This window comes from Artemia sp. Qi Xiang Cuo, chromosome 13, assembly GCF_049724085.1.
Source record: "Artemia sp. Qi Xiang Cuo chromosome 13, ASM4972408v1, whole genome shotgun sequence".
Taxonomy (NCBI): Eukaryota; Metazoa; Arthropoda; class Branchiopoda; order Anostraca; family Artemiidae; genus Artemia; species Artemia sp. Qi Xiang Cuo.
This window is the reverse complement of record NC_142806.1, coordinates 57503118-57529221: the sequence shown is the minus strand read 5'-3', so window position 1 is coordinate 57529221 and position 26104 is coordinate 57503118. Positions and strand designations below refer to the sequence as shown.

Genomic DNA, 26104 nt, shown 5'->3' with positions numbered 1-26104 from the left:
TAGCACTGAAGAATTATGTTCGCAAGATCCGGGCTACGTATGCATTCCTAGCTTCTACCTTCTTGAATCTGGGTAGAGCATACCGATCTCAGTTATTATAGCCAAACAGTTGCTATTCTACTGCTCCTACCTGGTCTTTTTAAATAGTCTTAAGAGGAAGCATGTTCACTGCCTTTATTTTTAATTAAATAAAAAAACAAGTTTTTTTAACTGAAAGTAAGGAACGACGTTAAAACTTCAAACGAACAGAAATTATTCCGTATATGAAAGGGGCTTTCCCCTCCTCAACGCCTCACTCTTTACGCTAAAGTTTTTTAATGTTTAAAAAATAGAGTTGTGACAAAGAGTCAAAGTTTAGAGTAAAGAGCGAGGCATTGAGGAGAGGACAGCCCCTTCATATACGGAATAATTTCTGTTCGTTTTAAGTTTTAACGTCGTTCCTTACTTTCAGTTAAAAAAACTTGTTTTTTTTATTTAAATTTTGAACGTTTTTGAATTAATGCAGGTTTTGATCCTGGCTCACCGTAAATGAATAATTAAAACAAAATTTGCATATTAATTTTGCTTTTATTGGGTTAAATGGCTTTCTTGAAACTTGTTTAATTTTATATACAAACGTTTTTATTAGTAATAAATATACGTAACTTAGGAATTAACTTACGTAACGAACTTCTATATTCATATATTTTTAATACGTATATTAGGAGGTTCACTCCCTAGTCAATACCTTGCTCTTTAAGCTAAAGTTCGAATTTTGTTCCAATTCTTTAAAAATGACCGCTTAATCACAAAGGCCGTTAATTAGAATAAATAGCTCTTATGAAAGTACTAAATAATCTTTGGCTTAAAGAGCGAGGTATTGACTAGGGGGTGAACCCAATAATATATGTAATATTTTCTGTTCGTTTTAAGTTTTGATGTTGCTGCTGTTGCAGTTAAAAAACTTCTTTTTTTATATTTAATTTCTGATCTTTTTTTAAATAATGCTGGGAAATCCGGCGTCCCCTTCATAGTAATGTCCTTTCCCCCATGAAAACTTCCTTCATGGAAAGATCCTCCCACATAACCCCCGACCCATCCCCCCCACTACCAGAAAAAATCCCCCCTGAAAACCTCTGTATACCCAATAACCAATACTATATGTTAACATTGGGTAAAGTTCATAACTTTCAGCCCTTCCCCTGGGGACTTCGGGGATTAAGTCATCCTAAAAGACATACTTATCATATTTTCGAATATGCTGAACAAAATGGCTATCTCAAAATTTTGATCGGGTGACATGGAAAAAATTGAGCGTGGGAGGGGGCCTAGTTGCCCTCCATTTTTTTGGTCGCTTAAAAGGTGCACTAGAACTTTTAATTTCCATTTCAATGAGCCCTCCCACGATATCCTAGGGCCACTGAGTTGATACGATCACCCCTGGGAAAAAAAAACAAATAAACACGCATCCGTGATCTTTCTTCTGGCAAAAAAATGCAAAATTCCACATTTTGTAGATAGGAGCTTGAAACCTCTACAGTAGGGTTCGCTGATACGCTGAATATGATGGTATGATTTTCATTAATGTTATATAACTTTTAGGGGGTCTTTCCTCCTTTTTTCGAAAATCAGCCAAATTTTCTCAGGCGCGTAATTTTTGACGAGTAAATTTACATATTTGAAATCAGCATTAAAACCTGATTCTTTTGATGTATCTATTGGTATCAAAATACCGTTTTCTAGAGTTTCAGTTACCATTGAGCCGGGTCGCTCCTTACTTACAGTTCGTTACCACGAACTGTTTGATTTGTAGAGCATTTCGTTGAAACTACCAACGCGGGCAAGTAACTCTTTTCTGCATAAAAGGTATTGGACATAAAAGCCCAGCTGAAGTTAATGAGAATCATTTTATTGTTTTTTCTACTAAATGCCAGGATTTTGCTCATTTTTGGTCATTTCTGTTTTGTCCCGTGTTCTTAGCTGTCGAAGCATATTTTTCTTTTTGTTAATTCCTTTGTTTTTCTTGCTTTTACACTCTCTTTTCTTGACTTGTACACTTCTTTATATAATAAATAAAAAAGAAACAAGTTTTTTAAAACTGAAAGTAAGGAGCGACATTAAAACTTAAAACGAATAGAAATTATTCCGTATATGAAAGGGGCTGTCCCCTCTTCAACGCCTCGCTCTTTACGCTAAAGTTTTTTATAGTTTTAAAAAATAAAGTTGTGAGACAGAGTCAAACTTTAGCGTAAAGAGCGAGGCGTTGAGGAGGGGACAACCCCTTTCATATACGGAATAATTTCTGTTCGTTTTAAGTTTTGATGTCGCTCCTTACTTTCAGTTTTACAAAACTTGTTTTTTTTTATTTAATTTCTGATCGTTTTTTAGTTAATGCAGCTTTTATTTTGGCTCACCGTCATTGAATAAGTAAACAACGTTTGCATAAAAAATTTACTTTTCTTTTGGTAAATGGCTGTCTTTAAATTTGGTTCTGACGTAATTTACAAATTAACTTACGTAATTAACTTCTATATTCGTATATTTTTCTTCTGGCGAAAAATACAAAGTTGCAGATTTCTGCAGATATGAGCTTGAAACCCAAGAAAAAGGGTTTTCTGATACGCTGAACTGACGGTGTAAGTTCCATTAAAATTCTGTTGCTTCTAGGGGATGTTTCACCCCTCTTTAAAAAATCAGGTAAATTTTCTCAGGCTCGTAGAATTTGATGAATAATACTAAACTTAATAAAATTTATATATTTAGAATCAGCATAATAAGCCCATTCTTTTGATACATTTATTGACATCAAAATTCCGTTTTTAACAGTTTCGATTACTGTTGAGCCGTATCGCTTGTTTTTTATTATTATTATTTTTTATTACGTATTTGTTATTAAGTAGATGAGGGGGTTCTCCTCTTAGTCAATACCACGCTCTTTATGTTAAAAGTTAAAAAAAAATTTAATTCACAAACCCCTGAATCACAAAGGCCGTTTAATTAGAATAGATAGCTCTTTTGAAAGCACTAAAAAAAACTGTAGCGTAAAGAGCGAGGTATTGACTTGGCGGAGAACCTCCTCATATACGTAATAATTTCTTTTCGTTTTGAGTTCTAATGTTGCTTCTTACTTTCAATTGAAAAAACTTGTTTTTTTTTTTAATTTAATTTCCGATCGTTTTTTAAATAATGCTTGGAAATCCGGCGTCCCCTTTATAGAAATATCCCTTACCCCAAAGAAACATCCTCCACGGAAAGATTCTCCCGAGTAAACCCCTCTTCCAGCCCCCCCCACCAGAAAAAATCTTTCCTGAAAATGTCTGTATACTTCTCAATAACCAATACAATATGTAAGCAATGGGCAAAGTTCATAACTTGCAGCCCTTCCCCTGGGAACTGTGGAGGATTAAGTCATCCTAAAAGACATATTTATTAAATTTTCGACTATGCTGAACAAAATGGGTATCTCAAAATTTTAATTGGGTGACTTTGATAAAAAAATGAGCGTTGGAGGGGGCCTAGTTGCCCTTCATATTTTTTGGTCACTTAAAAAGGGCACTAGAACTTTTAATTTCCGTTCCAATGAGCCCTCCTACGATATTCTAGGACCACTGGGTCAATACGATTACACCTGGGAAAAAAAACTAACAAACAAACCAATAAACACGCTTCCGTGATCTTTCTTCTGGCAAAAAATGGAAAATTCCACATTTTTGTAGATAGGAGCTTGAAACGTCTACAGTAGGGTTCTCTGATACGCTGAATATGATGGTTTGACTTTCATTAAGTTTCTATAATTTTTAAGGGGGTCTTCTCACCTTTTTCTAAAATCAGCCAAATTTTCTCAGGCGTGTAACTTTTGATAGGTAAAGTTAAACTTGATGAAACTTATATATTTGAAATCAGAATTAAAATCTAATTCTTTTTATGTATCTATTGGTATCAAAATTCCGTTTTTTAGAGTTTCGGTTACCATTGAGCCGGGTCGCTCCTTACTTACAGTTCGTTACCACAAACTGTTTGACTGGTTATAAATGAATTGAATTAAAAAACATTGAATTCCCGAGATGGATGGTATGGTCATGCATGCGTTTTTTTCGCGTATGTTTGTTCATTTGAAAAAACAAAGTTTTTTTCTTTTCAAATGAAAGTGAAGAAGAATGTGAATGCTTAAAATGCACTGGAATTTAGTGTCCTGTACATGAGAAGGGCTCCCCTCTTTCCCATATTCCTTCCTTTTACGCTGAGGCTTAACTGTTCTACCCATACTTCGAGAACAAATGTTCTGACAAAGGGTAATGGTAATTTTTTTTCTTGATCTCTTCGAGAATGTTGTACTTTCTCGTAATTTCAAGAAGGACATTTTCTCTACACAAAATGATTTCAATTTAAAGATTTTAACGGGTAATTGTCAAATAAAATACTTGTAATCACCAACTGGTTATATTTGTATTAATCAGACTGCCATCAGTAAAAAAAATCGCAGGCTTGACAGATGGTCTGTATAGCGCAGCTACCGATCTCTCGATTCTCTTTCTTCGGCCGTGACTGACATGCGTGGTTAGAGGCAAATCAATCCAACGCTTCTCATGTCCCCCCCCCCCCCATATTTCTTCATAAGCCCATTTAGAGCTGGACCAACTTTGGCTGAGCTTGCAGAGTCACACCAATGACCCCTGTACCAAACTAAAAAATCAGCAACACTAGGACAAGTGTCCTAACTACTCCGCTAGAACGACTTCAGTAAGTATTAGCGCAAAGACTGGGTAATCGCAGGGAGGGGCCTCCACCTATTAAGGATAATTTTTACCTGTTTTAAAGTTGGTAATGTCTGTGGTTTACTTTTATTTTACAAAAGAAGAAAAAAAATAGTTGCAAGAATAAAAAGATTGAGCAATTTTTGCCAAGCTGATTTGCACTTTGACTTGTAGTTACTCAATTAAAGTCATCCAGGAGATAAACAGGAAAATTTTCAGACAAGAAGCAATGTACAGATTCAATTCATAGAATCTAACAGCCCTGCTATAAGATTTAACTTAAACCTTCAACACTCAAATTAAGAAGGGGCACATCAGGATTACTAATCACGTGATGTGAAACAGTTAGACTTTAAATAGTAGTGTCTAATAGCCTGAATTTTTACTTACCCAGCAAATGTGCTGGAATAGGGCCTTCAGGATCGATTTTATCTTCACCATACTCTTGAACCAGTTTCCTTCTAACGTAAGCATGGAGTTGATGGTAAAGTGGCCGGAGGGAATACCAAAGGTTTTCAAGCTGCTCTTCAAAATCAGGAGTGTCGTAAGCAGAACGCCAATAGTCACCATGGTCTTTGAAACCTAGGTGAGGTATATAATAAGCGTTAAAAGTGTAAAAAAAAGTGTTGAAAAGTGTTATATAATAAGGGTTAAAAACGCAAAAAATAGGTACTTTGCCAGAAAAAACAACAACAACAAAAAACAAGACAAAACTTCAAAATTTGTGCCTATACATCTGCTGAATAAAGAAAACGAGTCTTCGAAATTCTTACCAAGAACTTAATCGCAAGTTAACTAATTCAATTTAATCCTTTTTTCCAACTTGAGGTTTTGGCATGATTAAATTTGGACTATCTATAGTGTATAATACTTGTTTTATTATATACATTTATAATTCTACAATCTGCTTCGTTATTTTTCACCCGTTAAAGATGATTTTCCATTATAAGACTAAGAATATTAAATAAAGAATTTTATTCAAACTAGGTGAGAAACTAGGCGTTTACAAATTGCTTGGATAAGAAAATTCCTAAAATTGACTCAAATGACACACTCTTCCCACAGAAAATTTGAAAAATATAACCCCAAACTAAAGTTTGTCATATTATAGAAACACTGTGAGGAAAAATTATGCCCCCCACCAAGAGTCTGGCTGATGCACATCTATGGCTATAGGCATGTGAGACCAGGCATACATGCAGGATTTTTTTTTTTTTTTTTTTTTGGTGGAGGCAACATATAAGAAAAAAGATATTTGATAGTTTGGGTAAGAAATGCTAAAAAGTATATATACAACAGGATAGGTGGAGGAAGGTCAGGTCACAAAGCCCCTTTCCCCCTTTGTATGTCCCTGTTTGAGACATGTTGTAAGTTTGCTTGTTGCTACAAGTTGCATAGTTTTTCAAGTGCTAAACTTTTATCTGTTTTATATTGTAAGAATATGAATGTTGATATATTTTGCTGGGTATTTGGGACCAATTACAATTAGAACAAAAAACAAAAAGATATTCAGTATCTTCTTTTGTGGTCAATTAATCATGCCACAATTCCTTAACTTTAAACAAGCTTGGCACTGGGGTAAGCTTTTAGACTGTTTATGGATTCGATTAATAATTGAGTTATTTTACCTAACCCGAAGGCACAGAAAATCTAAAAACAGCAGGGTTTTGCAGCAATTTCATTTGTTACCACACCAAAATTATGAATTAACTCTACAAATGTACAGCTGAAAATAAACAGTTGTATTTTTCATTTAATATCTTACCCATAAATGACCCCCGAAACTTTTTTCAGAAGGTGGCAAGAGTACAATTTTTTTTTTCTTAGGGAGAGGGGTAAAAATTTGAAATTATCTCTTTAAAAGAAAATTGTCTCTTTGTTCATTTGTTGTCCAAAGAACTATGGAAAGGGACTTTGGCGAGATGAATCTGATCCCTCTTACACGGTGAAGCCTATGATGCTGTCAAATTTTATCCCAATACTTCGCAAAGTTTTTTTCTCCTTGCTCAATTTTTGGCTATAATGACTTTCATAATGAACCATAGTTGTCTGCAGAGGAAAATTAAAAATGTAGCCACAATACGTCCGTTTTAGGTAAAGTAATTTCTTTTTATACTTAAATAGACCGTTAAAATCCAGCAATAAATCACTCTCTTAAGCTGTATATTGAAAGTAAAATCGGAATTGGTTAAGTTATAACAAATAGCGCTTGACAGACATCTTGTGCCTTCATGCCCTTTATATGCTGGAATTAATTTTAAAACAACGCTTGTGCCAAATATTTATTAATAAATTATAAATTAAAGGGATTGACGATTATGACCCAAAATAAGTTCAGTCAGATTTACCTCAGAATAAAGGTACTTTAACATATACCGTAGGGGCTTTCACAATAACCTAACTTAAGACTTTAAATCACGAGGAATGAATAAGATTTGAAAATAATTTAATAATTCTTTGTCAGAAAGCCTTTTATGCTTGATCAAAGATTGAATCTCTGTCTGCATTCCCCATTTTTAAGTTTTTAATAGTTCGCTGATAAGAATTGTGAGGATTTTATACATTGATTATGATGGTTTCATGGATTTTTGCTATAGCCTAGTGTGGAAGAGTTTGTTCAATTATGAAGGGTTATAGTTAACGAAGTGAACTTAAGCACTTAGTATAGAAAATTACCTACGTATCGTGGATGCTACGTAGCGTAGCTCAATGTAGATGTATGTAGATATTGTGTTACTAACTTTGGCGACAAATTAAATCCAATTCACACCGGCCACCCTGTAATCTTTACCACAAGAAATTGAAAATTACACACTTATTCCTAGAATGCTAGAATGCTAACTACAGCTAATCATTCCATTCCATTTTAGTTCCAAATCTTTTATTATTTGTTTCATATTGTGGTGATGGATACTCATCATGCAGCAGCAATTAGTCTTGAATGGCAAGTGGTCAGCCACAGCCATCTCTTTAGGCCCATCAGAGTAACAAAGGGCCTCTGTGTAAAGCTTCTCATAAGTAGTAAATTGGTGAATGTTAGTATCACACCCTTCAAACCTAATGAAACTTGAATAATTTTATTTTGACTGATTGAAACCCTGGCATCCACTCATTATTTCTAACAGCTAAGCCAATCAAAAGACTCTATACTTAAAACTTAAAAAGACTCTGAACTTAAAGACTTAAAACTATACTTATGAAGATTCTATACTTAAAAGACAAGAGGAAAAGACAAAAAGACATATTTATACTTAAGAGACAAAAGGTCAAATTTAGCAGGTGCTGTACACGAGGTCAAATTTAATTTTGTGCTATGGAGCGAAAAACAGGCTATTTCGAATAAAAGTAAAGAGTGAAAATGAAACTCAAAACAAACAGAGACTAGCCTATATATAAGGGATGCTGCTAATTCATTTTCCCTTCTTTGCAATGCAATTTTGGAGTGCAATTTGTGTGTAAGCAGCTGATAGCTGCAGTCCCTTACCAACTTTATTTACCAACTGTTTTTCATAACATTACAGTTAATAATTTCATCAATTAAAGCAAATTGAATACACAGAAGTTAAAACGAACAAAAATTTCCATGCTTTCACTGAAAACTGAACGATTCTCTGTGCTTAGTGTGGTGCTTAATGTGCTTTTTTTAGAGATCATAGTATTAAAGCCCTTCAACTTCCATTCTTTACGCTAAAGTGACTTTCTTTTCAAGATTTTAATGCTGAAAAACGAAAGCAAATGATATTAAGTCTTTATTATTGCAGGTACTGAGATCAAATATACTTAATGAACACTTCGACGGCACAATCAGAAGGGCTTAACCAATTTTGTTCTGCTTAACCAGAGTTCAACCTAATATGTAAGATGATTGTGCAATTCAAAACCCTTTGTGATCTAAACAGACCTATATATAACAACTCTGATCGTGTTTCTATATCTGTAACAGCAGCAGAGTGAAATCAGATTTTGGACTGCTTCGGAGACCCCCTTAACTTGAAAACACTGGAGTAAACATCTGGTTTTCATGGGGAAAGAAGTTGGTTAGGCTAGTAGATCTTTGTTGGCTAGCAATGTAGGGACAAGAAAATAAGTCTGTGATCTTTCTAAGAGCATAAAAAAATTTTTTGTTTGGCACGACGGGACATTTTTTAACGTGATATTTATACAATTAAATCGTGATCTGAGAATAAAAGTGAGACTTTAGTTGCAATTGGAATATATTTTTTTTTCTATTTCAAGATTTTTCTGCGCTATTAAGACCCTATTTTCATTTTCTAGAATATTCAAAACCTCAAACAACGTTTTAAATATGCTATAGTGATCAAAATTTTCACATATACTTCCAGAATTGCACAGCGAGGTTAGTATATGCCAACCAATTGTGATGCTTTCGTTAAAAGCTGAACGATTCTTTTGCTCAGCTACCGGCTAAGATACGGCCGTAATGTGAGACGGATCTTAACGAAGTCTTTGTGATACTATTCTCGCCTCCTGTTCTGCAGATTTTCAGCATAGTTGAGGCCTTATTTACGGTTTGAATTTTCTGACTCTCATGAACCAGCAAAATAATTTTTTTTAATGTGAAGTTATGTGACGTTTTGACGACTTTCTTATGATCTGAGGATAAAATTAGATAATCTATGTAGTCAGTCATTTATTTTTACCGACTTCAGGACTTTTTAGCGCTACTAAAAACCCATTTGAAACCTTATGACGACATACGACTGCAACCGAACTTTTGACGACATTCTAGTGACTAATTTCACTGTCTTAGATTCCTGGATTGTCCAGTATATTCAAAAGTATGTCCACCATTAAGGTAGGCCACCCCACTAAGGTAGGAGCTGAATACCTCCGGGCTATGGCTTCCAAACACATTTTTCTGGTGTAATTTCGTAAACACCACACCCCTTTGCGGTTTTCCCCATTTTTCCAGAATAATACGGTTTCCTACTCTTATAGCTTTATGCGGATAAACTGAAAATTAGTCAATTTTGTATATTTAGAATCAGCTCAAAAATTATATTGCTGTCAAAACTCTTCTTATTTCAGAGCTTCGGTTTCTATTCACTATTTTCATAGTATTATTTATTCTAATTTAATGTTCCAAGAATTAAATCTAAGCTTTAATGTTAAAGGTGGGATTAAGAGTGGCATCCTCCCTGATATATAAAATATATTTTTTGTTAGTATTACGTTTTTATGTTGTTCTTTACTTTCGTCAGGAAAAAAGTGGTGTTGTTATTTACTTTATTTCTGTTTACAATAACAACTTGAGGAACATCCTAAATATCGGGGGACTCCCAGCCCCTACACCCTTCTGGTCTAAAGTTAACTCTGTGCATAACAAAACTTTGAAAATAGACCCCTTCTAAAATGGTGTGTATCTTTAAGATCTTTGTGACGGGAGCCCAAAAGACAAACAATGATTACTTAGATAGAAAACCACTCTGTAGAAAAACCATTGGCTTGTTTTTGGTAGGAAGCAAATTAATTATAATTTTTAGACTAAAAGATGCTTCAGATAAGTTATAAGAGACAGTATGGCTTTAGGAAGGGGAGAGGATGCGATGACCAACTTTTCGCTCTTAGATTAATCAAGGAGGCACACTTGTGCTTCTTTAAAGAGGCGACCCACCACAATGTTAAGCGATTTCCGGTCCTAGCGGTCACAGAGAGACGGCGGTGATCGCGTTTTGTAGCCTAAGCTCAAACTAAGAAACATGCAAAATTTCACCCCCTCCGACTTTATCTTCATGGGGGAAAGTGGGCCGGAATTTTCGACCCTCCCACCACAGCCCCCCTTTAACGTTGTCCGATTGGACAGCGTTAAAATTTAAAGGATAAAGGATAAAATATAAAGGATAAGCTTTCCTAGGGCCTTGGAGCTTATCCTCAAAATTTCAGCTCAATTCGATCACTCCTTCCCTGTTTTCCAAAAATCAAATATAGCCACTTAATGTTCATAAAAAAAATTTTTTATCAGCCACGCCTACAGGCTACAGTTGGCAACGGTTCCGGGTGAATGAGGACTCATTCGAACAAGAATTTGACCTGTTAGGGCCTTTTGATATTTTCAGACCGAAAAAATTATCCCCCAAATTTACATTTATAAAAAACCTTGTTTTCATGTTAATTTAGGCATGCCAGCGAAAGCTTGTATTGGCCTTCGTCTTGAAACTACATAATTCACTGAGGAATATCAAGAGATTGAAATAATGCAAGTTAAAAAAATCTGCTGTCCCGTCTGATGAAAATAAAAAAACAGTTTTTTTTAGGAAAGTAAAGAATGAAGTTGGAACTTAAACAAACAAAAATTATTACTTCACAGCCTATCAAGGAGGCACACTTGGGCCTCTTTAAAGAGGCGACCCACCACAATGTTAAGTGATTTCCAGTCTTAGCGGTCACAGAGAGCCGACGGTGATCGCATTTTGTAGCCTAAGCTGAAACTAAGAAACATGCAAAATTTCACCCCCTCCAACTTTATATTCATGGGGGAAAGTGGGCCGGAAGTTTCGACCCTCCCACCACAGCCCCCCTTTAACGTTGTCTGATCAGGCTTAAATATAGAGGATAAGCTGTTCTGGGGCTGGAAGCTTATCCTAAAACTTTCAGCTCAATCTAATCACTCCTTCCCTGTTTTCCAAAAACCAAATATAGCCACTTAATGTTTATCAAGTTGTTTTCTTTTATCAGCCACGCCTACAGACCACAGTTCGCACGGATTTGGGTCAATGAGGACTCATTCGAAGCGGAATTCGACCTGTTAGTGCCTTTTTATATTTTGAGACCGAAAAATTATCCCCCGAATTTACATTTACGAAAAACCTCGTTTTCCTATAAGAGCTCATGTTAATTTTCGAAATTCCTAAAAGCAAAGTTTTTCATTTTTAAAATAGATCAAAACAGTCCTTTTAATGTGACAATACTGACTACAAGCTTCTAAAACTTCCACTTCTTTCCTAGAAGTTTTTTTTTGTCGAAAAACGAAAAAATTAAAACCTTTAAAAGCCTTAAAACAAGAATCTTCAAAAGCGGGGGGTTTGGGGGGGGGGGGGCAGCCCCCCAACTTTAAATCCTGACACGATCAGCTAACAGTTAGTCAAGCAATAATAAGTAATAAACTGTACAAAACGTGCAGAAATTATTTGAAAAAACTACGTTTTCTAAAGAGTTAAAGAAGCTGAGTCACAAGTTCAAACCTTAAACCGTACAGGGATTCGGGGGTACAGTTGGGGGGCTGCTGCCCCCCAAATCCCCTGCTTTTGCAGCCTTTAAATAAAAAACAAGTTTTTTTAAACTGAAAGTAAGGAGCGACATTAAAACTTAAAACGAACAGAAATTATTCCGTTAATGGAAGGGGCTGTCCCCTCCTCAACGCCTCGCTCTTTACGCTAAAGTTTGACTTTCCCACAACTCTATTTTTATTAAACAATAAAAAACTTTAGCGTAAAGAGCGAGGCGTTGAGGAGGGGACAGACCCTGTCATATACGGAATAATTTCTGTTCGTTTTAAGTTTTAATGTTGCTCCTTACTTTCAGTTTAAAAAACTTTTTTTTTTATTTAAAGGCTGCAAAAGCGGGGATATGGGGAGCAGCAGCCCCCCAACTGTACATCCTAATCCCTGTACGTTTTAAGGTTCAAACTTGTGACTCAGCCTCTTTAACTCTTTAGAAAACGTAGTTTTTTTTCAAATAATAATTGAGAAGTGACCGAATCATCAGACCCCTTTAGTCATTAGTTTATCGATCATGAGTAAGCGGTTGAATCAGCCTATAGAAGAGCTTTAGCGAAGGCCCTATCCTTCTATGGTACACCAAATTAATATATCAAAGTTATTAGTGATATTACGGGAATAGCTTTGCCGTAGTTAAAATAGGAAATGAGGTTAGTAGCTGCTTTTGTATTGAATCAGAAGTTAAGCAAGGTCGCTTCATATCCCCATTTTTATGGGTCATTTTAAAGGATTTTGTCCTAAAAAAACACGGCAAAGGCTCTATGTGAGCATGGAATCCAATAAGAAAGTAGAAGTCTGACAGACTTAGATTTTACAGATGATTTAAGCGTCCTAGCTCAAAATGTTACCCAAATGAATGATTTTTAGGAGGTGTTGAGATCTCAGGGCACAAGAATGGGATTGAAAATTAATGATAAGACTATTGAGTCAGTTATACTTTGAATAAGCGAAGATGAAGAAGTGATGCTGGGTAACGAGAATATCGATTAAAACGATAGCTTTACCTTCATAGGTAGTATTACTAGTACTGATGATGAATGTAGTGAATATATGAAAAATAGAACAATCGAGACCCAGGGTGTTCTTTTATAATTGAAAAGAGATTTTAAGAATAGGAAAATAAGTCTGTGAACCAATATTAGAATAATGGAAGCTACAATGATGATAGTGGTCAAGCATGATTCTGAAACGTGAGAGCTCCAAAAGACGGAGGAGGGTTTCTAGAGGAAACGTTTAAAGATTGTTTTGGGTACCCGTCTGGCTGAGCGTATTTCAAACTGTAAGCAGTACGAAAAATGTGGTTCTGTCCCGCTTTCTAGGGCTATACTGAGAGGTTATAATTTCTAGGGCTATGGCTGAGCGGATTTCAAACTGTAAGGTGTACGAAAAATGTGGCTCTGTCCCACTTTCTAGGGCTATACTAAGAGACAGATTGAGATGAAGAGGACACGTTCTTCGGATGAACGATGAAGAATTGCAAAGGATCGTCCTTTTTGACCATCCATCTAGGGCTAAACAAAAAGCAGGTCGTCCCCGGATTGAGTAGGGGAGGCCAGAAGGAAGGATTTAAGAGATATTAGTACCTCTTATGTCGGTGCAAAGAGGGAGGCTTAGAATAAATTGGGATGAAGAAAGAGCGTGTGTCGCTGTGTTGGCCCCAAGTGGTTTGGTTCTGCAGTGAGTATTTAATAGGAGTATTAATATACTGTAACAGTGACGGTGAGGAGGCAACTGAACAGAAAACTGAATATTAAATTGCACCATAACCACAACAAAAACTGTGACAATACCTAGGGAGGTTTCAAAAATTGTTTCAACCCCCTCTGTTCTACCAGAGTCCAGCTAAACATATCACATGATAGTATATTTATTGCAAAAAGTATGCCAATAGCGTGAAATTATCTGGCTCACCTAATAGTTCCATATAAAACTAATATCTAAGTCCAGACTAAAATATTTCTGTTGATATTGGGGAGTAATTTCCCCTTAGTACCGCTTTTTCTCAAATTAAATAAAAAAAAAGTTTTTTTTAACTGAAAGTAAGGAGCGACATTAATACTTAGAACGAACAGAAATTATTCCGTATATGAAAGGGGCTGTCCCCTCCTCAACGCCTCGCTCTTTACGCTAAAGTTTTTTATTGTTTTAAAAAGTAAATTTATGAGACAGAGTCAAACTTTCAAAGAGTTCGTGGTAACGAACTGTAAGTAAGGAGCGACCGGCTCAATAGTAACCGAAACTCTAAAAAAAGGAATTTTGATACCAATATATACAACAAAAGAATAATATTTTTATGCTGATTTCAATATATAAGTTTCATCAAGTTTAGTCTTACCCATCAAAAGTGAAGCGCCTGAGAAAATTTGCCTTATTTTCGAAAAAAGGGGGAAATATCTCCTAAAAGTCATAGAACCTTAATGAAAATCACACCATTAGATTCAGCGTATTAGAGAACCCTATTGTAGAGATTTCAAGCTCCTATATGCAAAAACGTTGAATCCAGTATTTTTTTTGCCAGAAGAATGCGTGTTTATTTGTTTGTCCCCCCCCAGGGGTGATCGTATCGACCTAGTGGTCCTAGAATACCGCGGGACGGCTCATTCACACGAACAGTAAAAGCTCTAGGGCCCTTTTTAAGTGGCCAAAAAAAATGGAGCGCAACTAGGGCCCCTCTAACTCTCATTTTTTCCCACGTCACCCGATCAAAATTTTGAGATAGCCATTTTGTTCACCATGGTCGAAAAATATAATAACTATGTCTTTGAGGATGACTTAATCCCTCACAGTCCCCGGGGGAGGGCTGCAAGTTATGAACTTTGCCCAATGTTTATGTATAGTATTGGTTATTGGGAAAAGTATACAGAAGTTTTAAGGGCTGACTTTTTCTGGTATTTGGGGGAGGGGGTCTGGTGTTACGTGGGAGGATCTTTCACCATCAGATCGTCTGAATTTGCAGATTTTAAAGCTATTTTTCTGTCGGATTTGCTTATAGAGCTTTTCATCATTAAACAGATAAGCAATCAATAACCTTAGAAGTATAATTTTAATAGAAAAGTGTAGAAGAATCATAGAAGTATAGTATAGATTATAGAAGTATAATAAAATAAGGGAAACCGAAAGTATAAATTTTGGCAAAAATTTTACATTGTTTTAGAACGAAGATTGTATTTAAAACAGTTATTCAGCTTCATTTATTAACACTAATAAAACCTTATGTCTGGCTCTCCAGCTATTACTTAGCTAATCAAACAGTTCGTGGTAACGAACTGTAAGTAAGGAGCGACCCGGCTCAATATAAACAAAAACTCTAAAAAAAGGAATTTGATACCAATAGATACATAAAAAAAAATCATATTTTAATGCTGATTTCAAATATATAAGTTTCATCAAGTTCAGTCGTACCCATCAAAAGTTAAGCGCCTAAGAAAATTTGCCCTATTTTCGATAAAAAAGGGGGAAACACCCCCTAAAAGTTATAAGACCTTAATGAAAATCACACCATCAGATTCAGCGTATCAGAGAACCTTACTGAAGAGGTTTCGAGCTCCTATCTGCAAAAATGTGGAATTTTGCATTTTTTCCAGAAGAAAGATCACAGATGCGTGTTTATTTGTTTTTTTTTCCAGGGGTGATCGTATCGATCCAGTGACTCTTTGTCACAACTCTATTTTTTTTTTCTAAACAATAAAACTGTAGCGTAAAGAGTGAGACGTTGAGGAGGGGACAGCCGCTTTTCTATACGGAATAATTTCTGTTCGTTTTAAATTATAATGTCGCTCCTTACTTTCAGTTAAAAAAACGTGTTTTTTTTTATTTAATTGGTAGTAAGAGAAGAGTTTTTTGTGACTAATACTAATAACCTTAGACACATAAATAAATACAAAAGTAGAAGTTTATTACTTTCGTAAGTGACAAAATATACATCCAACGTCTAAAAATGAAATAATGCCATATGGTGTTGTTACTGTATATTGACCCAGACACATATGTCATGTAATTATTTCAGATAAAGGAATTTAAAATAGTGTTGGTATACCCAAACCCTGAATTATTACCGTGTTGAAAAGCAAATGTTCTATTAGTCAGCCAGGTGGTAACTGCTATTATTCATTTCTTGAACATGATCACTAACCGATATAAACATAGGGAGGAAGGTAAAATATTTTTTTCTTTGTTCCAGCGGAGAGGGGCAAGCAAGTTGTTTTTCGTTTTTTTTAATGATATTCCATAAAAGGGCATCCTCAATGACAATACAAAAAATGGTGTTTTCAAAATAAAGTGGATGGGTAAGGGATGGCAAAAACAATACAGATTAATTGCCCCCGTCCCGCACAATTGGCGCCTCTTTTTCCGACCATGAAAGCCAGAGGGAGAAAAAACCTGCACCAATGGCTAAAAAAGGGAAATTTTGGTAAAAAGGGACAAGGACTATTGGAATCTGATGAAATACATTTTTATCAGTACCTCAAGACTGGAAAAGCTTATCGATTTGTATTAGCTTTAAATAAAAAATTTTTTAGTTTATATCTTTTAAAAGGTAGGCTAATCGGTAGGCTAAAAAAAATTAAAAAAAAGATAGGCTAAAAACAAACGCTTGTGGTTACGCCCTAATTACATGTTCCGCACTAACAAATGTTTTCAGCACGGCATTATAAGACTGACGCGTAAAGAACAGGAAGTTGAGGAGGGGATAGGCCCCTTCATCTACAGGATTGATGTAGTTCTTTACTTCTATTAAATAAAAAAATAGTATTTTTCAACTTAAATTAAGGAGCAACATTAAAACTCAAAACAAACAGAAATGTATACGAAGAAGTTGCCAATCCCTCCTCAATAGCTTACTTTTCTCGCTAAAGTTTTATCTACTTAAAAAAAAGCTTCCTATTCTAATTAAGTACTTTGTTTTCCCGTGCATAAATAGACCCAACTAATAAAAAGAAAAATTTTGAGATAGCCATTTTGTTCAGCATGGTCGAAAAATATAATAACTGTTTCTTTGAGGCTGACTGAATCCCTCACAGTCCCCGGGGAAGGGCTGCAAGTTATGAACTTTGCACATTGTTTACATATAGTATTGGCTATTGGGAAGTATACAGACGTTTTCAGGGTATATTTCTTCTGGTGGGGGTGGGGTCGGGGGTTATGTGGGAGGATCTTTTCATGAAGGGGAAAACCCTTGTGTTTCAGTAGTCGTCGTTAAAACTGGGACAAAAAGTCAAGTCTTAGCGTCATGAGTAAGGCATTGAGGAAGGGAGCAACCTCTTCACATTCAGAATAATTTATGGGTGTTTTAAGTTTTAATGTTTCTCTTTACTTTCAGTTGAAAGAAGCTTGTTTTTCTTCAGATCTTTTTCAAATAATACCGCTAAATCTGGCTCACCCTCCGTGAAAAATTCCCTCCCCTTTTGAGAAACTCCTCTGTGGAAAATTCATCCCATGTAAAATACCCCCCCCCCATAAAATTTCTTCCGAACCAATCCATTCTCGCTGAAATCCCCCCTTCCGTAAAATTCCTTGCAGAAGATTTACCCTGAAAAATTCTCCTTGGCATGCTTTCTTTTAAAAAAGACTAAGTTCTGATCGTTTTTCCGATTACTCCGGAAATACCCGCTCAATGGAAATTATTTCCCGGAAATCCAAACACGCTGAAAATTTCCCCCGGACAATTCCCCCAGAACAGCCCAACATGCAAAATTGAGTAGGCAGTGAGAAAGTAAGACAATTTCGTATTGGAATTCCGTCAAATCCCCCCAGTGTAATATTTCCCTTGGAAAGCTCACCCCCCGGAAATATCCTTCCACGCAAAAAATTATCCCCAAGGAAATCCACCCCAAGAAAAAAATACCCCCCCCCAAACAATGTCAGTATACATCCCAATAACGAATACTATACGTAAAAATGGGCAAATTCTATAGCTTAAAGACCTATTCCCAGGGGATGGGGGGCCATGTTATCTCTAAAGGCATAGTTTTGGGACTTTTCAACCATGTTGAACAAAATGTATATCTCTCAATTTTGATTGGACGATTTTGGGCAAAAAAGGGGGATAGGAGAGTGGCTAGTTTCCCTCCAACCTTTTCAGTCACATAAAAAGAGCACCAGACTTTTTCATTTCCTCTTTAAGGGGTCTTCTCCTGATATTCCAGGAATACTGGGTTGATACGATCCCCCTGGGAAAAAAACAAACAAAAAACAAACAAATAAACCCACATCTGTGATCTTTCTTCTAACAACCACTCAACAATGCTGAAGATAAGATAAGATTTATTCTTCATTAAATACACATACAATGATAAATGTTATTATTCCCCCAAAGGCTCATTTGCCTGTAAAGAAGGGGGAAGACAAATGAATTGCTTACTCAGAGATGAAAAGCAAAAGAAAAATTTTAAATTTTAAATGATTGGATTTGTCTGGGGAAATAATGGGCATGGGTGGGGCAGGTTACCTTCCAATCACTTTCGACTATTTGGAATTGCACTAAAACTTTCAACTATCCAATTGAATGAGCCCCTTTGGAAGTTTTTGTTTCAACTCCTTCTACGCGAAGTGCCATGGTAGAAAAAAATAATAATACATTGCTTCCATTCCCATCGCTCTTTACTTAGGCAGCGCTATTGCGCTGTCTATGAAATTTTCACGTGTTATGATGTTTATAGGTATCCCCTGTATAGTGACGCACGATTATTTTTAGAGCTGAGAGGTAGAGAACGTTGTCGACTGATATACGTACACTTTAGCAGATATCAAACAGTTCGTGGTAACGAACTGTAAGTAAGGAGCGACCCGGCTCAATGGTAACCGAAACTCTAGAAAATGGTATTTTGATACAAATAGATACATCAAAAGAATCACATTTTAATGCTGATTTCAAATATATAAATTTCATCAAGTTTAATCCTACCCATCAAACGTTAGGCGCCTGAGAAAATTTGGCTGATTTTCGAAAAAGGGGGGAAAGACCCCCTAAAAGGTATAGAACCTTAATGAAAATCACATCATCATAGTCTGCGTATCAGAGAACCCTACTGTAGAGGTTTCAAGCTCCCATCTACAAAAATGTGGAATTTTGCATTTTTTGCCAGAAGAAAGATCACGGGTGCGTGTTTATTTGTTTTTTTGTTTGTTTTTTTTTTTGTTTTTTTTCCCAGGGGTGATCGTATCGAACCAGTTGTCCTAGAATATCGTGGAAGGGCTCATTGGAATGAAAATTAAAAGTTCTAGTGCCCTTTTTAAGTGACAAAAAAAAATGAAGGGCAACTAGACCCCCTCCCACGCTCATTTTTTTCCCAAAATCACCTGATCAAAATTTTGAGATAGCCATTCTGTTCAGCATGTTCGAAAATATTATAAGTATGTCTTTTAGGATGACTTAATCCCCCGAAGTTCTCGGGGGAGGGCTGAAAGTTATGAACTTTACCCAATGTTAAGATATAGTATTGGTTATTTGGAAGTATGCAGACGATTTCAGGGGAGATTTTTCCTGGTAGTGGGGGGGGGGGTCAGGGGTTATGTGGGAGGATCTTTCCATGAAGGAAGTTTTCATGGGGGAAGGGACATTGCTATTAAGGGGACGCCGGACTTCCCAGCATTATTTAAAAAAGATCAGAAATTTAATAAAAAAAACAAGTATTTCAACTGCAATAGCAGCAACATCGAAACATTAAACGAACAGAAAGTATTATATATATAATTGGGTTCACCCTGTAGTCAATGACACACTCTTTAAGCCAAAGATTTTTTAGTACTTTCATAAGATCTATTTATTCTAATTAACGGCCTTTGTGATTAAGCGGTCATTTCTAAAGAATTGGAACAAAATTTGAACTTTCGCTTAAAGAGCAAGGTATTGACTAGGGGGCGAACCCCCCTAATAAATGTATTAAAAATATATGAACATATAAGTTCGTTACGTAAGTGAATTCGTAAGTTACGTATATTTATTACTAATAAAAACGTTCGCAAATAAAATTAAACAAGTTTCGAGAAAGCCATCTAACTAAATAAAAGTAAATTAATATGAAATTTTTTTTTAATTATTCATGTACGGTGAGCCAAGATCAAAACCTGCATTTATTCAAAAATGTTCAAAAATTAAATAAAAAAAAAAGTTTTTTTTAACTGAAAATAAGGAGCGACATTAAAACTTAAAACGAACAGAAATTATTCCGTATATGAAAGGGACTGTCCCCTCCTCAACGCCTCGCTCTTTACGCTAAATTTTGACTCTGTCTCACAACTTTATTTTTTTAAACAATAAAAAACTTTAGCGTAAAGAGCGAGGCGTTGAGGAGGGAACAGTCTCTTTCATATACAGAATAATTTCTGTTCGTTTTAAGTTTTAATGTCGCTCCTTACTTTCAGTTTAAAAAAACTTGTTTTTTTTATTTAATACATAAAAGAGCAGAACCATTCTTTAAGTATTGCGATAAAGCACACTTATGAAAATGTGCATTGCTGTTATTAAAGCGTAAATTGGACATAAGCACAAAGATTGATGACCTTAAAGCCCCCTCTCCCCTCTCTTATTAGAATGATTTCTGTTCACTTCTAGTTTTAAGCTCGCTGTTTTCGTTCGTGTGAAAAATTTATAAAAATATACACAAGGAATTTGCATCTTTTTGCATCGAAAAAAAAAAGGTAGCCAGATGTCAACTAGAAAAGTACAGCATAGCCGCTGACATTTAATCTTGCATGATCATTTTTTTTAAATTACTGATTCATTTATGTATTGTTTTTCTACTACGTGTCCTCATCGCAATTTTCATAGAAGGATTCACTATTCTATACAAGCAAATATCAACTTTCTACTGATTATCTACGACTAAAATTTTTCTCACGGGCATTCTAAAATGTGTCACAAAGCACTTAGCATTCCATCGTGCATGGTTCTTTGTTTTCGTTTTGTGCTCTCTTATTTCTATCTTGTTACTTTGAGCCTTTTTTGCCTTATCTCTCCGTCTTTTAGTAGAATTTTCTATGACTGCTTTTTCTTCACTTTGGTGCTAGAGTTCTCCAGTTCAACATTATTTGTGAATTGCTCAAGGGCGGATCCAGGATTTTTTTTCGGGGGGGGGGGAGGGGTTACTAATTTTTGATTATTTTTTTGGGGGGGGGGGGTACTAATTTTTGACTCAGTTTTTGACTAATTTTACTGATTTTTACCTAGGTTTTACTAATTTTCGACTTATTTTCGACTCGGTCAAATATTTCGGGGGGGGGGGGTTCAAACCAGGTAACCCCCCCTGGATACGGCCTTGGAATTGCTCTGTCCTTCTGAGTACAGGCATGGCCACAGACGGGGCAGTTAAGGCCCATCTAAAATCAGATTTTATTAACACCTAGATTTAGCTTTCTGTAATTGGAACCAATCGGATTTTTATAAAAATTTTCCGATAGGATGAAAAACTTTTTGAAAAGTTCTGAATGGCTAAAATTAGGCTAGCTAATTTCCGGCACTAGTAAAATCTCCTTGTAGATGGGTCTTTATGAGTTACTCCTGTCGCCACAGCTCTACCATCGATGTGACTTCTCAAATTTTTGTTAAGTTTCGATGAATTTTATGTGAGCCCACCACTATGGAGTAAACAAATCCAACCATGTTGATCAGATAGTGTGTGTCTGTGTGTGTGTGTGTGGGGGGGGGGGTAATCTTTGTATAAAAGAACATGGGACGTTAAACCAGACATCTGTCAATTGTAGGGCGTGGTGATGTTTTATCCTGAAAAAACGCTTTTCTTGCCAGTCTAGAAGAATTTTCATCAGTGACTCTTTTTGCGACTCTGTGTACTCCTTTTCATTGGATTAGTGAAATTTGTCATACTCATCTTAATTTATCATCATTGAAAACCATTAAAAACGAAGAAAAGTCAGGCAGAAGTTCTTACCCGCAAACATGACGTACCCGAGGCCTCAATATGGAATGGTGGGTCGGACATTCATTTATTTTGTTTTGAGCAATACTCTTAAAGATAAATTTAAATTAATTTAAATTAAACATAAATTTTCAAATATAAACTAATTTAAATTTTCAATTAATTTAAATTAAACATAAATTTTCAAATATTTTATGGTCAAAAGATAGCCTTAAAATGCATACTTCCATTATTATATTCTAGTTTATCACATTTTGAGCGGTAGGAGGGGTTAAACCTCAAGCTCCTCTGCCAGGTAGGGCATTGTTAGTAAAATAAGGTTTGATATCTGAGGTATGAGATAAGTCTGCATGGGAGCTTTATTTGGTTGCACCCCGCCCCATGGCTCAAGAAATGAAGCCTCTAACTGTAAGCTAAAATATTCAACTCAAACATAACCTCTCTTATAATAGAAATAAATATGGATAGATATGTTTAAAGCAAAGTTCTCAGTTGAAGCATAAAATGGCTTGGATTTTTTATTATTTTTATACTCTAACTCTCTTGTTTAACTCCCTGTTAAGGATGCATAATGAGTGTGGCCTTTCGGGCCAATATCCAAAATGACAACTTGTTCCCAACCTCTAATGATTGTCCTACATTTTTTGTTTTAACTCTTCTTTTTAAAAATATCAGCTTGGTTATTTTAGGAGCTTACCATTAAAGCTTAAACTTACCATTAAACTTAAGACTTACCATTTAAGCGGGCGGCTTCATTAGAAAGTTCAACGTAACGATTAAATTTTTCTCTGATTGGTTGACCAGAAGCATCATGCCAGGCTTTCCATGTAAATAGAAGCTCATCAAAATCTCTAGATTTGGACATGATTCTAGTTAAATCTGAAAATACAAAAAGAACGTGAAAACAACACAGCTACCACAAAATTAGTAGACAAAAGTGGTAGCCAAGAATTCTTTAGTGGGCTGCTTGGTTAAGCAGGAATATAAAACTGAAACGACTGATTTGTCACTAAACACTTTCTGAGGATCCACTGTTTTTTAAATTTCTTTGAATCAAGCCTGTCCCTTGTCAAAAGAGGGAGATGCCAAAGATAGTTTCCATGCTTGAAGACAGTCGAATGAAGTTCTTCTACCCATTCAGTTGAAGTAACCAAAAGAGGGGAAAGTGCTGAAAGAAAGCACATTACTAAGGCTGCAATTGCAATTTACGATTTATCAATGTACCATTTACGAATTTTCTCAGCAGAAACCTGAGATAATTAATTTGCGAGTTCAGTATACCAAGACGTGCATCCTGATGTACATAAGCTTTCCGGTTGAAGTAGCCCTGGTACTATAAATTAAATAAAAATAAAAAAAACAAGTTTTTAACTGGAATTAAGGAGCAACATCAAAAATTAAAACAAACATAAATTAGTACGTATATGAGGGGGGTTGTTCCCTCCTCAATGTCTCGCTCTTTACGCTAAAGCTTTTGTCAAACTTTTAATACAGCTTATTATTCTAATTAAACTGCCCTTGTGTTTCAGGAGTCATTCTCAAATAATTGAAACTACAAGTCAAGATTTAGCGTAGTAAATGAGATATTGAGGAGAGGCAGCCCCCTCATATTCGTAATAATTTCTGTGCGTTTTAAGTTTTGCTGTTGCTCTTTAGAATCAGATGAAAAAACTTTTTTTTTTTAATTTCATTTATGATCGTTTTTAAATAATGCCAGAAAATCCGGCTCTCTCTCTCTCCATGGAAAATCCCTTCAATCCATAGAAAATTCCTCCATGGACAGTTCTTCCTACGTAAGGTACCCCCCCCCCCCCGCCAGAAAATTCCTCCAGGAAAATTTCTTGCAACGATTCCGGGTGAAAATATTTTCTTATCGCTCTTTCATTTGAAAAAGACTGATTGCTCTTTGTTTTAAAATCATACTGGAAATCCCCTACTCCGTTTTCCCTAGAATTGCCACCCGCCACCCCCTTCCCGGCTCGTAATACAAAGTTGGCGTGCAGAGAATTCCCTCTCAAGAATTAATCCAGTGGAAAATTCCCCAAAGTGGAATTTCTCCCTGGAAAAATACTCCCCTCCCCCCATACGGAAAGATACTCTAGACAATCCCAACGCGATAAAAATTCCCCCCCCCCTCGAACAATTCCCCTTAACATTTCAAAATTGAGTTGGTAAAGAGGAAGTAAGATAAATAAAGATAATTTCGTATAGGAATTCCGACAGATTCCTATAGTGCCAAATTTCTCCTGGAAAGTTTAACCCCCGAAAACATCCCTACCAACGTTAAATTCTCTCCTTGAAATATTCCCTCAGTCCCCTTCTAGAAAAATGTTTGTCTACTTCCCAACAGCAAATACTATACGTAAACAACGGGAAAATTGCATGCCTCACAGACCTTTCCCCAGGGACTTTGGGGGGGGGGGGGTCAAGTTATCTCCAAAAGCATAGTTACTGGACTTTTCAACTATGCTAAACAAAATGGCTATCTTAAAATTTTGATCAGACGACTTTGAGAAAAAGGGGGATCGGGAGGGGGCTAGTTGCCCTCCAATATTTTCGGTACCTTAAAAAGGGCACTAGATTTTTTTATATCCGTTCGAATGAGCCCTTTTCCGATATTCTAGGGCTATTAGTTCAATGCAATTATCCCCGAAAAAAAAATAAACACGCGTCCGTGACCTGTCTTCTGGCAAAAAAATACAAAATACCACATCTTTGCATATGGGAGATAGAAACTTTTATGATAGGGCTTTCTGATATGCTAAATCTGATGGTGTGATTTTCATTAAGTTTTCTTGAATTTTATGCCCCCCCCTTTTTTTGAAAATCAGGCGAATTGTTTTAGGCTCTTGATGAGTACCACTAATCTTAATGGATTTTATGTATTTGGAATCAGCATGATAATCCTATTCTTTTGATGTATCTAATGATATCAAGATTCTGTTTTTTAGGAGTTTTGGTTACTATTAAGCCGTGCCGCTCTTTGCTTACAGTTCTTACCACAAACTCTTTGACATGAATGACAACCTAACTAGGGTCTCTAGCTTCACAGCTAAATGCTATACATCACTCTTCAAAGAATTAAAAGCTGATCCAATTCTCTTATTCTGCTTTCAAAATACGAAAATTACCCTCAACCTGAATAACAGACCTGCTAATGATAATACTAATTTGAAAATAGGATAAGCTAAACCAGGACATACAAAATAGTTTTCATAAGCACACAACACCGAATAAATATAACGGCAATAGATTTTATCTCCATTTACTACCCCCTCCCAAAAAAGTAAGAAATAAAAAGACCACCTTGTAAATTAAAATTTCATTTGCATAACTGAAGGGTGAATATGCCAATGCCAGCATAATTAGAACTTGTTAAAGCTAACCTCTGTGGTTAAAAAAAAATCCTGTTGTTACATAAAAGATAAAATATTTTGGACACATAAACTTAGATAAATTTTTTTCTGGAAAATATGCTGCATCAAAAATATATTATTCGACAGTGGGAGTGGTTTCCTGCATTAAAATATAGTTTATAAAACTGATTTTAGAAAAATTTTCCCACAAAAGAATTTTTTTTAAAGAAAAATATTGAAATAAATTAAGCCTAGGACGAACAGCAATAAAGTGAAACAGTATCCAAGCGTAAAATGAACAGAAATTACTACAATAAAGAAATAAAGCACAAAATGAACAGAAATTAAAATAATAATTAAGTGATTTTGGGTTTCTTAATGTTAAAAAATAAAAAAAACAAGTTTTTAAACTGAAAGTAAGGAGCAGCATTAAAAACTTTAAACGAAAAGAAATTTTTACGCATGTAAGGGGGGATGCCCTTTCCTCAATACCTCATTCTTCACTCTAAAGTTTATTAGCCCATCTAAAAAAGTTTTTTTTTTTTGTTCTAATTAACCGACTCTTGTTTTTTAGGTGTCGTTCTTGAAGAACTGGGTCAAAAAGTCAAACTTTAGCTTAAAGAGCGAGGTGTTGATTAGGGGAAACCCCCCTCATAGACGTAATAATGTCTGTTCGTTTTAAGTTTTAATGCTGCTCCTTACTTTCAGTTGAAAAACGTGCTTTCTCATATTCAATTTCTGATCGATTTTTAAACAATGCCGGAAATTGTGGCTACCCCTTCATGGAAAGGTCTTCTAGACAATTCAATCCCGGTAACAATTTACCCAGAAAATGACTATTAACATCTCCGTATGTAAAATTGAGTCGGCAAAGAGAAAGTAAATCAGATAAAAATAATTCC

The 26104-nt window shown here is 35.6% G+C and overlaps 1 protein-coding gene across 1 annotated transcript in view; it reads right to left on the bottom strand.

Moving 5' to 3' along the window:
• Nucleotides 1–26104, bottom strand: part of LOC148945463 (angiotensin-converting enzyme-like) — a 129007-nt gene that overhangs the window by 51793 nt on the left and 51110 nt on the right. Inside the window, exons 5-6 of the mRNA XM_089099407.1 lie at nt 22582–22725; nt 5124–5315 (exon numbers count right to left, since the gene is read on the bottom strand). Coding sequence (XP_088955533.1) covers nt 5124–5315; nt 22582–22725 — 336 coding nt within the window. The remainder of the gene's footprint in view (nt 1–5123; nt 5316–22581; nt 22726–26104) is intronic.